The 14,291-nt window shown below is 41.9% G+C and overlaps 1 protein-coding gene across 1 annotated transcript in view; it reads right to left on the bottom strand.

Moving 5' to 3' along the window:
* Rpap2 (RNA polymerase II associated protein 2) overlaps positions 1-14,291 on the bottom strand; it is a 94,484-nt gene that overhangs the window by 36,196 nt on the left and 43,997 nt on the right. The window contains exon 11 of the mRNA XM_059274924.1: positions 10,571-10,639. Within this exon, the coding sequence (XP_059130907.1) occupies positions 10,571-10,639 (69 nt within the window). The remainder of the gene's footprint in view (positions 1-10,570; positions 10,640-14,291) is intronic.

The following is a 14,291-nucleotide window of genomic DNA, read 5'->3' as shown; positions in this document are numbered from 1 at the left end:
GGCGGGAATGAGGCCTCTGCAAGTGGCACATTAAGCTGCATGGTAGATTTAGCCTTTGCTAGTACAAAACAAAAAAAAAAGAGGTTTCTGGGCTACACGCTGCTTGGATAAAAGCATAGACCCAGGATAGCTCCCAGAGCTGGTGGAAAACGTACCACCGCCATGTTGGGAAGCTGAGGTGAGCGTAGCCAGCAGCCATAGCTGCTGCAATTTAAAGCAATAGATTCACAATAAGACAGATTCAGATGTAATAGTTTACAATGTGTGTAAAATATACGTAGGCTTCAAAGAGACAAAAAAAGGTGATATATACAGTTATATTGACAAATACATAGTTTTAAAAAATAAAGTCTTTAAACAGACAGTAAAATTAATATAAAAAATAAGCCACATAAAGATGAATATTACACAGAAAATCTGGATTGTGTTGTCTTTGGGATTTTTAACTGCAGAAAAACACTTGATCGTAAAAGATGTTGAATTAAACCAATATGTATATTTTAAAGATACCTTGACTTCAAAATTTGGATGTAAGGATGTGTTGCTTTGGAAAGGAGGCTCTGTTTTTGTTTCCACAGAAACCAAGAGGCTATAGATTTGTTCCAGATTAAGAAACATCAGGTTTGACCAGCCAAGACCCCCTGAATGGTCTCTGATGATACCATGGCCCAGATGATACAACATCCACAATGGTTTCAAGGCAACTGGCTCAGATAATACACCCTCACGGACTACTCCATGATCCTTAAATTTTCTTTGTGTCCCCATAAGATACAGCACCCCCCTCCAGCAGGAAGTAGTAAGAGAAGCTATGCCCAAATTCCCAAATATACCAAGCTGGCTTTGGAGATGTGTAAAAGTTAAAACCTTCTTTTTTTTTTAAAAAAAAGGGGAAGTGCTGTGGGATAGTATGTATGTCAAATTGCTCTGATTGGTCAATAAATAAAACACTGATTGGCCAGTGGCCAGGCAGGAAGTATAGGCGGGACTAACAAGAGAGGAAAATTAAGAGAATAAAAATGGAAAGAGACACTGCCAGCCACCCTCAGAACAAGGAAGATGTAAAGTACCGGTAAGCCACGAGCCATGTGGCAAGGTATAGATTTATAGAAATGGATTAATTTAAGATATAAGAAAAGTTAGCAAGAAGCCTGCCACGGCCATACAGTTTGTAAGCAATATAAGTCTCTGTGTTTACTTGGTCGGGTCTGAGTGGCTGTGGGACTGGCAGGTGAGAGAGATTTGTCCTGACTGTGGGCAAGGCAGGAAAACTCTAGCTACAGGGGAGGACACAAATGGCCTGGGCTAACCTGAGCTAGAGTTAATTAAACCCCTATCTCAAAAAAGCAAAATCTCTCTCTCTCTCTCTCTCTCTCTCTCTCTCTCTCTCTCTCTTTCTGTGTGTGTGTGTACCTATATAACTACTTAAAAATATGTATTTCTTGTATAAAGATTCAGCAATTAATATGGAAGGCACAGAAATAATCTCTTTTGTTCAGTCCTCAGTAAATAGGAAAACAGTTAAACTTCACAATGTTGAAAGCAATAATAAACATAGTAGGAGAAATAAACCTAGAATTTGCATAGGCAAACAAATTAAGCAGGACAAAAGGAATTTTATGTATTCTAAGGAAAACAAAGATAACTATTTACAATTGTCTACAAATTATTTACATGGCCTTGAGTTGAACACTATTCCTTTTTTTTTTGTTGTTCATGGGTATTCCTAAAAGATAAGAAATTGCCATTACAACCCAAGTCTAATATGAACTAGAGCAGAGTATTTTGGCTTTAGAGACATTGTTATTCTGCACAACTGTCTAAAACACCTGATAGAATCCTGAAGGAGTTGCTGTTGGCTGTGCTCACAGTCCCAGTCCACCGCACAAGGGGGAACGCAGTACCTTTTCCATGTGGTTATCCCAACAAAAGGAGGTGCAGATAGTCAGACACACACACACCGGAGGACCAGATACTCCAAAGAATACACTCCCATGTCCTACTTCCTCTGGCGAGGTCCACTTCCTAAAGTTTCCAAAATAGCAACAGCAGGAAGAGACCCAGTGTACACCATGTGAGCCTGTGGGGATACTGCACATTCAAACAGTAACATTCAATTTCCGGATCCCACAGGCTCAGGGCCACTTCATAATGCAAAATACCTTTGGCCTTCCTCCAAGAGTCCTCAAGTCTCAACAATTCCGACACTGTTCAAAAGTCCAAGTTTAAAGTATCTTTTGATTAAAAGCATACTCTTAAGTTGTGAACCCCCCACCCCCAGAATAAAAAATGTTACATATATCCAACATCCAACAGCACAAGGCAGAATTCTCATTCCACAACTGGAACGGTATTCAGAAAGGAGGAATGGGTTCAAAACGAGACTAAAAGCCAGCAGGGCAAACATGGAATCCTATAGCTCTGTGTTCAGCATCTGGGGCATGTGATGGGGAGCTGTGAGCTCCAACAGGCCTGGCCAGTGCCCCTCAATGCCTTGTTGGGTGTAGCCCACCACAGCTGCCCAAAGTTTTCCTGGCTGGATGCTGTTACGGGAGAGCAGGGTCAAAAGTCATCGAACATGGACTCTTTGTGCAAAATCAGTTTTAAGTCCCACCTCCTATGTGTTGGGAACACATTAATTTTGTAAGTGAAAAACAATGACAAGTACAGGGAGAGGGAAGTATTGGCCCTTCTTAAAGTTTTAAATACCAAATGGAAGGGCAGCTACAGATCAGACAAAAGGCAGAGTCGGGGAGCAAGGCTTTGCTGAGGCCCATCACAAAAAGGCTATTTTTTCCTGGTAAAATAAAGCTATTTTTATAGATCCATTATTTCTTTCTCTAACTCTTTTTAATCTGCTCTGATACTAGTTTTTGCTTAAAATAATGGCATCTGAATTCTACCTCTGCTCCTAGGCATAGACATGACATCTAAAGTACCCAAAAAAGCCTGAGGTTACTACTTAAGGGGGATTTTTGGTGAAGAACAAAGGTATGAGTTGATCCAGGCAGACTTATCAGTCACCTGCACAGGAATCACCCTAGGAAAGCTGCCTGTTCCAGAGATGTTAGGAAGTAGTAGGAAGTCTCCCAAGCAACGGGTCCTCCGGGTACTGCCTGCGCTTGCCCCTGACAGTGTTAGTCTCTAATACATGTTGCCTGATTTTACACTAGGGTGTGTCATCGGACGGACGGCCAAGGGGACACAGGAGCAAGATCACAGGGACAGTCCCACAACCTCGGTAGCCAAAGCATCCTGGGGTCTCCACTGCATCACAGCTTCACGTACTACTCTCTTAGGAGTTTCAAGCAGAGAACTTTGGCAGGTTACACCTTGTTTGGCTTCCTATGTCTTCCTTTGAAAAGTCAATGGGAATGTCCCAAACCCCAATATGCTTGTATCTGAATGCTGTAGCACCAGCAGGAAGGTCTAGGTGAGCTCTAGCAGTAGCCAGGTTCCTCTGCATGAGGGACGCTGCAGCCTCAGTGGCAGCATGGGCGAACTTGGGGGGCACTCACCTAGGTGACTGTACAATGAGGGCACCTGGTGGCCCTTCCCAAGAGAGATTTATACCCTGGAACCTGCCAGTGGGTAGGGTTTGCTTAATTCCCAAGATGCCCCACAGGCATCCTCTGTCCTGACTGAGTGCCTGGCCTCTTTTAAATGGAGGCAATCTCTTCAAAAACATCCACCTCACTCCTAAACTGTTTTTTGAAATTCTATGTTCCCAAGCTTCTTGCTCCCAATTCTTACTGTTAAGCTCGGCTGGAAACAGTCACCAACAACTATGCCATATCCTGAATGTCATGCTGTCTTAAAAAAAAAAAATTCCAGCCGAGCAGTGGTGGCGCACGCCTTTAATCCCAGCACTCGGGAGGCAGAGGCAGGTGGATCTTTGTGAGTTCGAGGCCAGCCTGGTCTACAGAACAAGATCCAGGAAAAGGCGCAAAGCTACACAGAGAAACCCTGTCTCAAAAAAGCAAAAAAAAAAAAAAAAAAAAAAAAAAAAAAAAAAAAATTCCCCTCTACATTAGTCCGTTATTTTTCAGTTCAGCCCCAGGAGACTGACTCAATGCAACACAGACAAATCTTTTGCAAGGTCATAACATGCACGGCCTCCAGTCTAATTCCCTTCTGAAACACTGCGACTCTGGCCTCTACCGTCCACACTCCTGTGGGCATTCTGGCCTTCTGAATGACACCACGATTGCTTATTAAGCTTTGCTAACATCATTCTAGCAGCTCCTCTATCCTGCTTCTCAAATCGTTTCCAATGCTTCTGCAAACTAGTTCAGTGTAAGAACCACATGGCCAGAGTTAGGGACGGCAACAATCCCACTTCTCGGCGTCAGTGTTCTGTGTTACTTACTCCTACAAAGCTGTTACAGAAATATAGGACAATTAAACGGAGGAATTGCCTTTTTTTCTCATAGTTTTAGAGTGTGTTCCACTGTGGTTGGGAGGACCTGGCAAAGCAGTAGAGTTCGGGTGGCTGGGAAGCAGGAGACAGAGGGGGCTAGGAACCAGACAACCCTAAGATCTCTCTGCCCTTGATGATCTACTTTCAGTTAGCTACTACCCCTAAGGCTTTCTTACTTCCCAAACAGTGCCAACAGCTGGGGAAGAGCATGTAACATACCAGGCTGTAGGGCCCTGCACCTATGAGCACCTACAATTCCTACGGCTGCGAGGATGGGAACTCCTGCAGACAGTCTCTGGAGGGTCTACGCACTGCCAGTGACCGGGATGGTGCAGCTGCTGCAGAAAAGTTTGGCAGTTTCTCAGAAGTTTAAACATAAGCTAGCAATTCAACTGCAATGTCTACACCTAACGAACTGAAAACATGCTCACACAAGAACATGCACATGGATGTATGGCACCACTATACAAACTAGCCCCAGGGCAGAAAGAACTGAAATACCTACCACTGGACAACTCAGCAAATGAGTGCAGTGTATCCACATCACGGAATAGTACTTGTCACACATATAACAGTAGTTATACGCTACTACATGGACAAAACCTTTAAAGACATGTTCCATGAAAGAAGCCAGACACAGCCATGTCACATACGACTTCACTGACTTGAAATATTCAGAATAGGTAAATAGATACGTGGTTATTTCATAGGAATAGGTAAGTGGTTGTCAGAAGGAGAAATCAAGGCTGAACTCATATGAGATTTCTTTTTGGAGTGACAAAACTGTTCTGTTATTAGACAGCACTGGCCATTGTATAATATAGCAAATATACTAAAATACAGAACCATATATAGATTAAAATGGAAATTTCATGTATGAATTTTATCTCAAGAAAAATCAATTTCAAAATTCCATAATTATAAAATATAAGAAAAATATTTCCAACAGTCTTTTAATATGGTCTCGAATACCAAACTTGATTTGGAATGGTGAGGGAGATCTGGGATTCAGGAATACTTCTAAGAACCAACACATTTCTAATGAACCATCTCTTTGTTTTTCAAGGTGTGCTCACAGATTTTTACGAGGAAACTAAGTGATGGGTAGGTAAGCTTTAAAAGACAGTTGGGTGAGGGTAAAAAGCTTTATTCACGTCTTTCCATTCGTGCCCAGTAGCTCCAGGGAAGTGGCTCTCCAGAGTACCCATCTCTGATGGCTCCTTAAAGTGACTGCTGTGTCCTGATGGCTTTTGTTTAGAGATCATGGTCAAGTTGAGCTTGTTTAAAATACCATTTCCCAGGACTTACATGCTACTCCCTGAACGATGGGAATACTCAAAGCTTTTAGAGGGAATAAACTATTGAATGGTCTCTGACTACAAACAGGCTACAGTTCACTGGAAGCAGCCAGTTCAGATAAATAAAATGAAAGCAGACACTTTTGGAGATGGCCTTGAAAGCTTTCCATTAGAGAACACCAAGGGCATCGAAGATGGAAGAGCCTGCGTCTATGTTTCGATGGGCAGCGGCCACTCTCTACAGAGTGAGTGTTCATCTCCTCCACTGGACAGCCAAAGTTTCAAGGAACCTGGCACACTTTCCGTTACGGAAACTCTATCCTCACTCCCGGCACATGGGACTCAGCCCAGTTAACCTGCTGTGGAGGGATTTTCTTTGGCTGCGGTTGTGGTCACCAGCATTGGCTCAGTCCTATTTTGTGTTATAAATTAGAACTTAATGACAGTGGTCCAATCCAAGAAAACCAAAGGCAAAGGAAGAGCAGAGGAGTGGTGGACAGCGGAGGGAGGTGGACGATGACTGTCACGCCTCTGCTCTGGGTAAGATGGGCTCCGGAAGAAAGGAAAAGAAGTGTGAGGGAGCTGCGTGCTAGAAGATGCACTTTGGTGCAAATTGTGTTTCCTAATTTGATAAACAAAACTGTATAAATACATTAACAGGTTTTTATCTAATAGAATATACAAGTTCTAAAATGCAGAAAAGCTAATTTATACATATTTTTGTTAAAACACATATATCAAAGACTGGTATCTTATCCGGGCACATATATTTGGGAAAATCCAATTCAAGCTGTATTGTTCCAATGGACAGACCTTTCCAGGACAGAATCTAATGGGAGAATCAAGTCTGGATAGGTTCAACTAGAATCATTACTAAGGGCTCAGGTGATAAATATCAGTAATTATTCAGTTGTTTTACTGCATTTTCAATCAGTTCTTGGAAAAAAATGTCAATTATCAGCATTTGAGTTCTTGAAAATCTTTAGCACATATTAGGAAAAAATGCAAAGACTACAGGATGGAAACTCATTTGTGTGAGATGAATGCACATTCTTAACCTGCTTTAAGGGGCTCTGTGTGCTCTTTGCAACAAGTTAGGTTCTGAACATATAAAATCAATGAATGTTGCAGTCACAATAGCTATTTAAGTCCCATAAAATTAGTAAGAATTCTAAATTAGGTGAAGCAAGCCATGACGAACTTTCAGATGCACACACATCTCAGCAACTGTCCAATTCTGTCAGAGTGAATTTCTTCCTGAGGCTATACTGATATAAAAACCAAACACATAGATTAATATATTACATATTATGGCCCCAATTTTTTCTCAGTGGTAATAGGTCTGTGAAAGCACAAAAGAAAGCCCCAGGGAAAGATGGTTTTCTACAGAAATATCTTACTTTTTGACAAGGGTATGAAAATTTAAGACCTGGCATTTTCTGTTGCTCTGGGCTAGCATGTTTGTCAAAAGAGTACCCCTTGGTGCCAGCAAGAGCACCACAAAAGCTCACAATTCTAAGAACAGCTCTTATGTAGCCAATGGATATTAGTAATGAAACTTTAATATTCAAGGAATTATAGTATACTGTTAGACTATTACACAAAATCATAAATGTCTTACTATACAAGATAACTAGACATAGTAGCTTTTAAAATATTTATGTATGTATTTTGTGTATATGAGTACAGGTGTACACATGCCATGTGTGTGTGGAGGCCAGAGGAGAACCCTCAGGTATCTGTTCTCTCCTGACACGTTGTGGGATCTGGGGACCAAAGTCAGGCTGTGTGCTGAGCCCTCTGCAATCTGACAAACTACCATATATATATATATATATATATATATATATATATATATATATATATATATATATATATATCCTCTTTCAGTAAGTATAACTGCTCCAAGGAATTACGTTTGGTTTTGAATATGCATTTCAGAAATGCCCACAAGTTCTGAGTCACTTGCCCTGGAAATCTGAAAGCAGCTGTGAGAGTTTCTCAAGAGCACGAGGGACTTGTGTGACGACACTCAGTTTAGTGGCAACAAGCTAAGAAGATGAAAGGAAAGGTCACTGTCCACAAATATGTGTGCGGTTCCCCTTTTCTCTGGCTGGGGATGTCTGTGTTCTCTACCCTTACCGTGGTAGAGCTTTGTACAATACTGACGCACGTATCGACCCTATCCTCAGGGGCAATGCTATCTTCATTAGCAAATACTTTAAGCTATGTGGGAAGAAGGTGGGATGGAATGCCAAATATAAGTACACCTTATAGAAGTGAGTGGGGTTCGTTTTAGCATGACACATATTTGAATTTTATTCCTAACATGTTTAGTAATATTTATTTTAAAAGAGTGATAAAAAGACAGAGTTGTAGCCTAGCGGTGGTGGCACACACCTTTAATCCCAGCACTCAGGAGGCAGAGCCAGGAGGATCTCTGTGAGTTCGAGGCCAGCCTGGTCTACAGAGCAAGATCCAGGACAGGCACCAAAACTACACAGAGAAACCCTGTCTCAAAAAAAACAAAAGAAAAGACAGAGTTGTAAACAAAAGGGGCTAATAGCTAAGCAACAGGTTCCCTAGGGGTAAACGTGAAAAGCTAAAGGGGACTTTCTGAAAAAAGAAGTAAGAAAGAAAGTAATATGTACTGAGATGGAAGTCTTAGGAGCTAGTGATAAAGGATAAAGAGAGGCCCCTGAACCTGAGCTGCAGAGAGCAAGCAGACTTGTTGGGAACTGTTAAGGAAACCTGTGGCAAAAGTCATAGTTCTAACACAAGCTTTCAAAAACAAAACTCACCAAGTTCCTTGTGACATGGGATCTACAGCGACCAATGATTTTAAAGGAAGCCAAAGGACTCGCTCTAGAAATGACTACGCTGTCTACACACCAAGAGGACCAATGGCTGGGGGTGGTTGGACCAAGCTGTGGGGTCATAAGAAGAGTGACTAAGGAAAAAAAGTCGTGTTTACAGCTATAGGTTTAAGTTGCACAGGGGGAACTTAATTCACATAAAAAGTACACAACTGAATCCAGTGATTTCACCTTTCCAAAGGGTTATTACACCGAAACCCAGAGGTCAAAGGGTACAAGAAAGAACTAGATAGTGGTGTCTATTTTGTTACATGGTGCCTATGTTAAAAACAAAGGTTTTCTTAAAATTTTTTTTTAGGTTTTAAAATATTTGTGTGTGTGTGTTATGGTGTATATTCTTGTCTGGATGTATGTACATGTTCATGCTGGTGAGCATGTGCACACATATGTGTAGAGATCAGAGCTTGATTTTGGCTGCTTTCCTTAATTGCTCTCCACTTTATTTTTTGAGACAGGGTCTCTCACTGAACCTGGAGCTCGTCGATTCAGGTAAGCTGGTTCATCAGTGAACTTTGGGGTCTGCTTGTCTCCCACCCATCACATGTTGGAGGGACAGATGCCGCCACACCTGGCTTCTCTATGGGTTCTGGGGTCCAAACTCAAGTCCTTCTGCTTGCTCAGCGGGCACTCTGCTGACTGACGTGGCTTTCCAGCGCAGAGCTTTGTTTTCACATGGAATAATTATATGAATTTTAATAGTATATTTTATTATTGTGTTTCTCATACTTCTTTTTATTCCTTGCTGAACATTTTGGAGATGTGGCAGTAGTTTAATACAAAAAGTATAGGGCCTACTATGTCTTCAGTTACAGAAGCAAGACTATGGGATTCCTGTTCATGCCTTTAACATGTCAGTCCAAACACTGCTTCCCTCATGGCATAATAAATTACAAAAGTAGAGTTAGACAGTTGTCTATGAGCGTTTATTACCAGGCATATGACACTGTGGGTGAGCATAGTTATTGATATTTTCTCTGTCAGTGACCAAAATATTTATACATTTAATAAAGTAGAAAAACCTTTTAAAAATTAATAAGATATTTTTCATGAACTGCCAATTCAACTGGAACACTGAATATTAGAAATAACAAAAGATTTGTTCTTAGGGTTGATTAAAAATTTATATCAGAGCATTCAAGTAAAGTTATTTTCTGTGTTCTGATTTAATGAATCATGTGCGTTGTATCTGGTTGGGTGACACAGATTCTGGCCCACTGAAGCCTACCTAATCCTGCCCACACACCTGGGGACAGGAAAAGCACATGTCAGACCAAAGCCACAGCAAAGAGAGCGAGCGGGGCTGGAGACACCCGAGGTGACCTGTGAGCATCCCTAAGTTTTCAATTGCCTATCGGCTTCAATGACCTAGCAACACCCAGCTGCATCAGTAATGCAGTAAGGAATGATCTCCAAAGAGTCTTCCAATTCATGCTGAAAAACACTCCACCTAATAAATGCCTTTAACCCTTTTGAAAAATAGCCTAGAAACCACCAGTGGTTTCTTAAAAGGTGAGTGAGTTTTAAATGTTTTATGTATACTTGTGTAGTAAGTGTTTACCTTAGCTCCTTTAAGCCTGTTAGATTCTAAAATATACATTTAGAAAATAAAAGTTATCCATTACTATTAAAGACAAACTATGTTAAAAAATGGAATATATGTAAAAACACAGATATAAAACAATGGCGCTCAGTCTTAGGAGAACAGACATTAACAATGAAATGTAAGAGACTGTTGCATAAACCTTGCACACAGGATGTTCTCTAACAAAAGATAAACAATATTTATGAGAGTAGAGATATTTAATTTTTAATATTTAAGATATTTAAAATTTAATATTTAAGAGAGTAGAGATAAAAAGAAACAATTACAGCATCTCAAAATACAGAAACGCCATTCTCCAAGGCAATGTGCAAACCAGTGACTGTTCTCCCTAGCCAAACTGTTCACTAGAGACAGAATCTGAAAGAGTACTTACACTGTCAGCAACACCACAGCGATTAAAGTCCACTCCATGGGCTTGTGGATAATGTTTCGACTGGATAATCTGAAAGACATCAGGATTTACCTTCGAATTTTAGTTCTCGATAACGATTTAATGTGTCAAAGAGGTAGTTCTTTTTTAAAATTATTTTATTTTATTTTTCGGTTTTTCAAGACAGTGTCTCTATGTAACCCTGGCTGTCCTGGAACTTGCTCTATAGAGTAGGCTGGCCTAGAACTCACAGAGATCGCCTGCCTCTGCCTCCCGAGTGCTGGGATTAAAGGTGTGCACCACCATCGCTCTGCTAAGAGGTAGTTCTAAATACCTGTTCTATTTCACAGGGTAAGGTCAGTGGTGAGATACTGCAGTTGTTATTCAAGGTTTGATGCTGACAGTCTCCCATGCCCGCTGTAACAGCCCAAGCTTACTTCGCTTCTGAGATCAGCTGCAGATAGTAACAATCTCAACAGGAAGCATTCCAGCCCCACTCTTACATAGTTATAGCAATAGTATTATTAGACAGAACAGGATTATGAGAATCAAGAGGGAAATGAGATCACATTTATTAAAATAGACACAGATGTCCATGGTCCATATCATCACCTGTTGAAGCTAACAAGGTAAGTCGCTCTGACTCTGGTTTTACCTAATACTCTAGCACTTTTTGACCTGTTCTTGGTTGGCAGCAGTCAACTAAGGGATGCCATAATCTACAGAATATGAGTGCTAGCTCACCAAACTGTAAAAACAGGTCTTTGCTAGAAGAAATTGAAGTTTTTAGCAATACCTAATAAATCTGGAATATGAGTACCTTACATCTATATATAAAGACTTAAAAGTACTTTCATTTACATATAATGACCTATGGAAACCTTTACCAAAATATTGCTTATAATAGAGGGAAATAAATTGTAGCATATTTAGAGTATTAAACAAACAATAATATGAATGACCTAGATTTATATATGCTAGAAAATCATTTTGTGAATGAAACCAAGTATGGCATGGCATCATTTTCATTATCAAGAATGGGTGAGACTAAGCACGGTCTCTGGACATGTGCAGATGGCACAAAAGTGAAAACAAGGACCAGACCGACACATGCACGTCACAGTACCAGGTGCTCACACTGTCTTCCTCAGTACCTCTCCGGAGACAAACGTCCCTGCCCACCTCTGTCCTCAGCCTAATATTCCCAACATTCTTGCATTTCCCTTTCTTTTTCACACTGCATATTACCTCCTAACATATTACTACTTTTCTCTTGCCTGAGAAGAAATCTCTGCATTCTTCACCTGTTTATTCCAGGTGCCCAGAACAAGCAGCTTATAGTCTTTTCTGAACATCTGAGAAACTTTAAAAAATTTAAAACTGATTAGTTTGTTTTATCAATCTGGATTTTCTCTACAGTTTAGAATGTTTTTCAAAATTAATAAAAAATCTAGCTATAAAAAGGCAGTATAGTATAAGAGTCAGCTAATGTGGAGATTAGCCCAGCTCTGTCACGTACTGGTGTTAGAGACTCTAATACCTACTAATAATATAAAATGTTAAGCTGGGTGTGGTAGTACATGCCTTTGATCCCAACACTGGAGAGGCAGAGGCAGGGGAATCTCTAAGTTTGAGTCTAGCCTGGTCTATGGAGCTATTACAAGTCCAGCCAGGGATAGATAGATGGATGGATGGATGGATGGATGGATGGATGGATGGATAGGCAGACAGACAGGTATATATATATATTATATATGATAGGTAGGTAGGTAGGTAGATAGATAGATAGATAGATAGATAGATAAATGATAGATGGATAGACAGACAGACAGACAGAGTCCCTGGTACAGAAAGCTCAACAGAACTACTTTCCCTCGCAGGCTTCTTCAAAGATCAAGCGTCCCAAAGGCACATGCTGCCAGACCCTCCTCCCTTCACCTACCAGCCGGCTCTGACACAGCTGAGCAGAGCGGTCCCTCCATGGACAGTCTCTACCTGGTTCCCTTCTCCCTGGTATCACTGCAAACTTCCTGACCATCAGCACCCTGGCTCTTCTCTGCAAACTCTTCCTTTTGGTGATTTTATCCTGTCTCACAGCACCAAGACAACCAAGGCTGAGACTCAGACCTTCCAGCTCCAGTCTGGACCTCTTCCTGAAGCCCAGTTTCTGTATCGGATGGTCTACTTGGCACATGTGACATGCATGCACACACTCCTGTTCTGGCAGGGGTAGGTCGTTCTATTCCCGACCCCCAGTTCATGGCTCTTCACACAGATTGTTCTCCTCTGGCCACTGCTCACTTTCCCAGACTTATCAGCACCCTAAATGTTCAATGACTATGTCAGGCTCACTCTTGTTTTAAGGTTTTGCTTTTAATTTATTTTATATGTATGGTGTTTCTCCTGCATGTGTGTCTGTGCGCCATGTGTGTGCAGTGCCCAGAGGGGGCAGAAGAGGGCATCAGATCCCTTGGAACTGGAGTTACAGATGGTTGTGAGTCACCATGTGGGCATTAAGAACTGAACTCAGGTCCTCCAGAAGAACAGCCAGTGCTCTTAACCACTGAGCCATCTCTCCAGCCCCGTTTCCAGGTTTCTTAATTTTTTAAAATTTTTATTTCTGTTTTTTTATTTATTGGTTTTTCGAGACAGTTTCTCTGTGTAGTTTTGGTTCCTGTCCTGGAACTCATTCTGTAGACCAGGATGGCCCTGAACTCACCGAGATCGCCTGGCTCTGCATGCGCCACCACTGCCCGGCAATTTTTTTTATTTTTTAGTGAGTGCCTACGATGTGTGTTGAGTGTGCACGCCACGGGACACATATGGAGGAGGTCCAGGTACAACTCGGTGGAGCTGGTTCACTTCTTCCACCTCTGTGTGGGTTTAGGGGACCAGGCCCATGTCCACAGGTGTGCACAGTGCCTGTTTACCTGCTGAGCTAGGAGATCCAGGCCCATGTCCACAGGTGTGCACAGTGCCTGTTTACCTGCTGAGCTAGGAGATCCAGGCCCATGTCCACAGGTGTGCACAGTGCCTGTTTACCTGCTGAGCTAGGGGACCAGGCCCATGTCCACAGGTGTGCACGTGCCTGTTTACCTGCTGAGCTAGGGGACCAGGCCCATGTCCACAGGTGTGCACAGTGCCTGTTCACCGGCTGAGCTAGGGGACCAGGCCCATGTCCACAGGTGTGCACGTGCCTGTTCACCGGCTGAGCCACCCCGATGGACGTTTTCAGGCTGCTCTATCTGATGACTTCATACAGAAACAGCGTGCTCTCAACCTCCTGTGAGCCCTTTATTCCAATGCACCTCTCACTGCTGTCTCCCCCAGGTGATCTAAAACTGAAACCTTCTCACTCTTTAGTTACCGCCCTGCTCCCAGCTTCTTAGAAGTGGAGAACATACTGGAAAGGTGAAAAGAGCATATGGCTATATAATATGGCTGCGTAATAACACGTGACACCAAAACATGCATACAGCCCTCTGGCAGGATGACGTGCCCTGAGAGAAGGGCTTTTCTGTTCACTGTCCTCTTGCAGCAAATAAAATGAAACTCAGCAAGCACATAACCATGAAGAGCTGAAATAGTAGGGTAAGTGTGGACATAAAAATAACAAAACAGTGCAGCATGGCCTCTCTTGTTTGGATTTTTTTAAAGAGGTGTCTTACTATGTAGCCCTGGGCTGGCCCGGAACTTACACAGATTGGCCTGCCTCTGCCTCTGA

The sequence above is a fragment of the Peromyscus eremicus genome, chromosome 10 (genome assembly GCF_949786415.1).
Source record: "Peromyscus eremicus chromosome 10, PerEre_H2_v1, whole genome shotgun sequence".
In the NCBI taxonomy this organism is placed as follows: Eukaryota; Metazoa; Chordata; class Mammalia; order Rodentia; family Cricetidae; genus Peromyscus; species Peromyscus eremicus.
The sequence above is the reverse complement of the archived record's forward strand: the minus strand, read 5'-3'. Positions and strand labels throughout refer to the sequence as shown.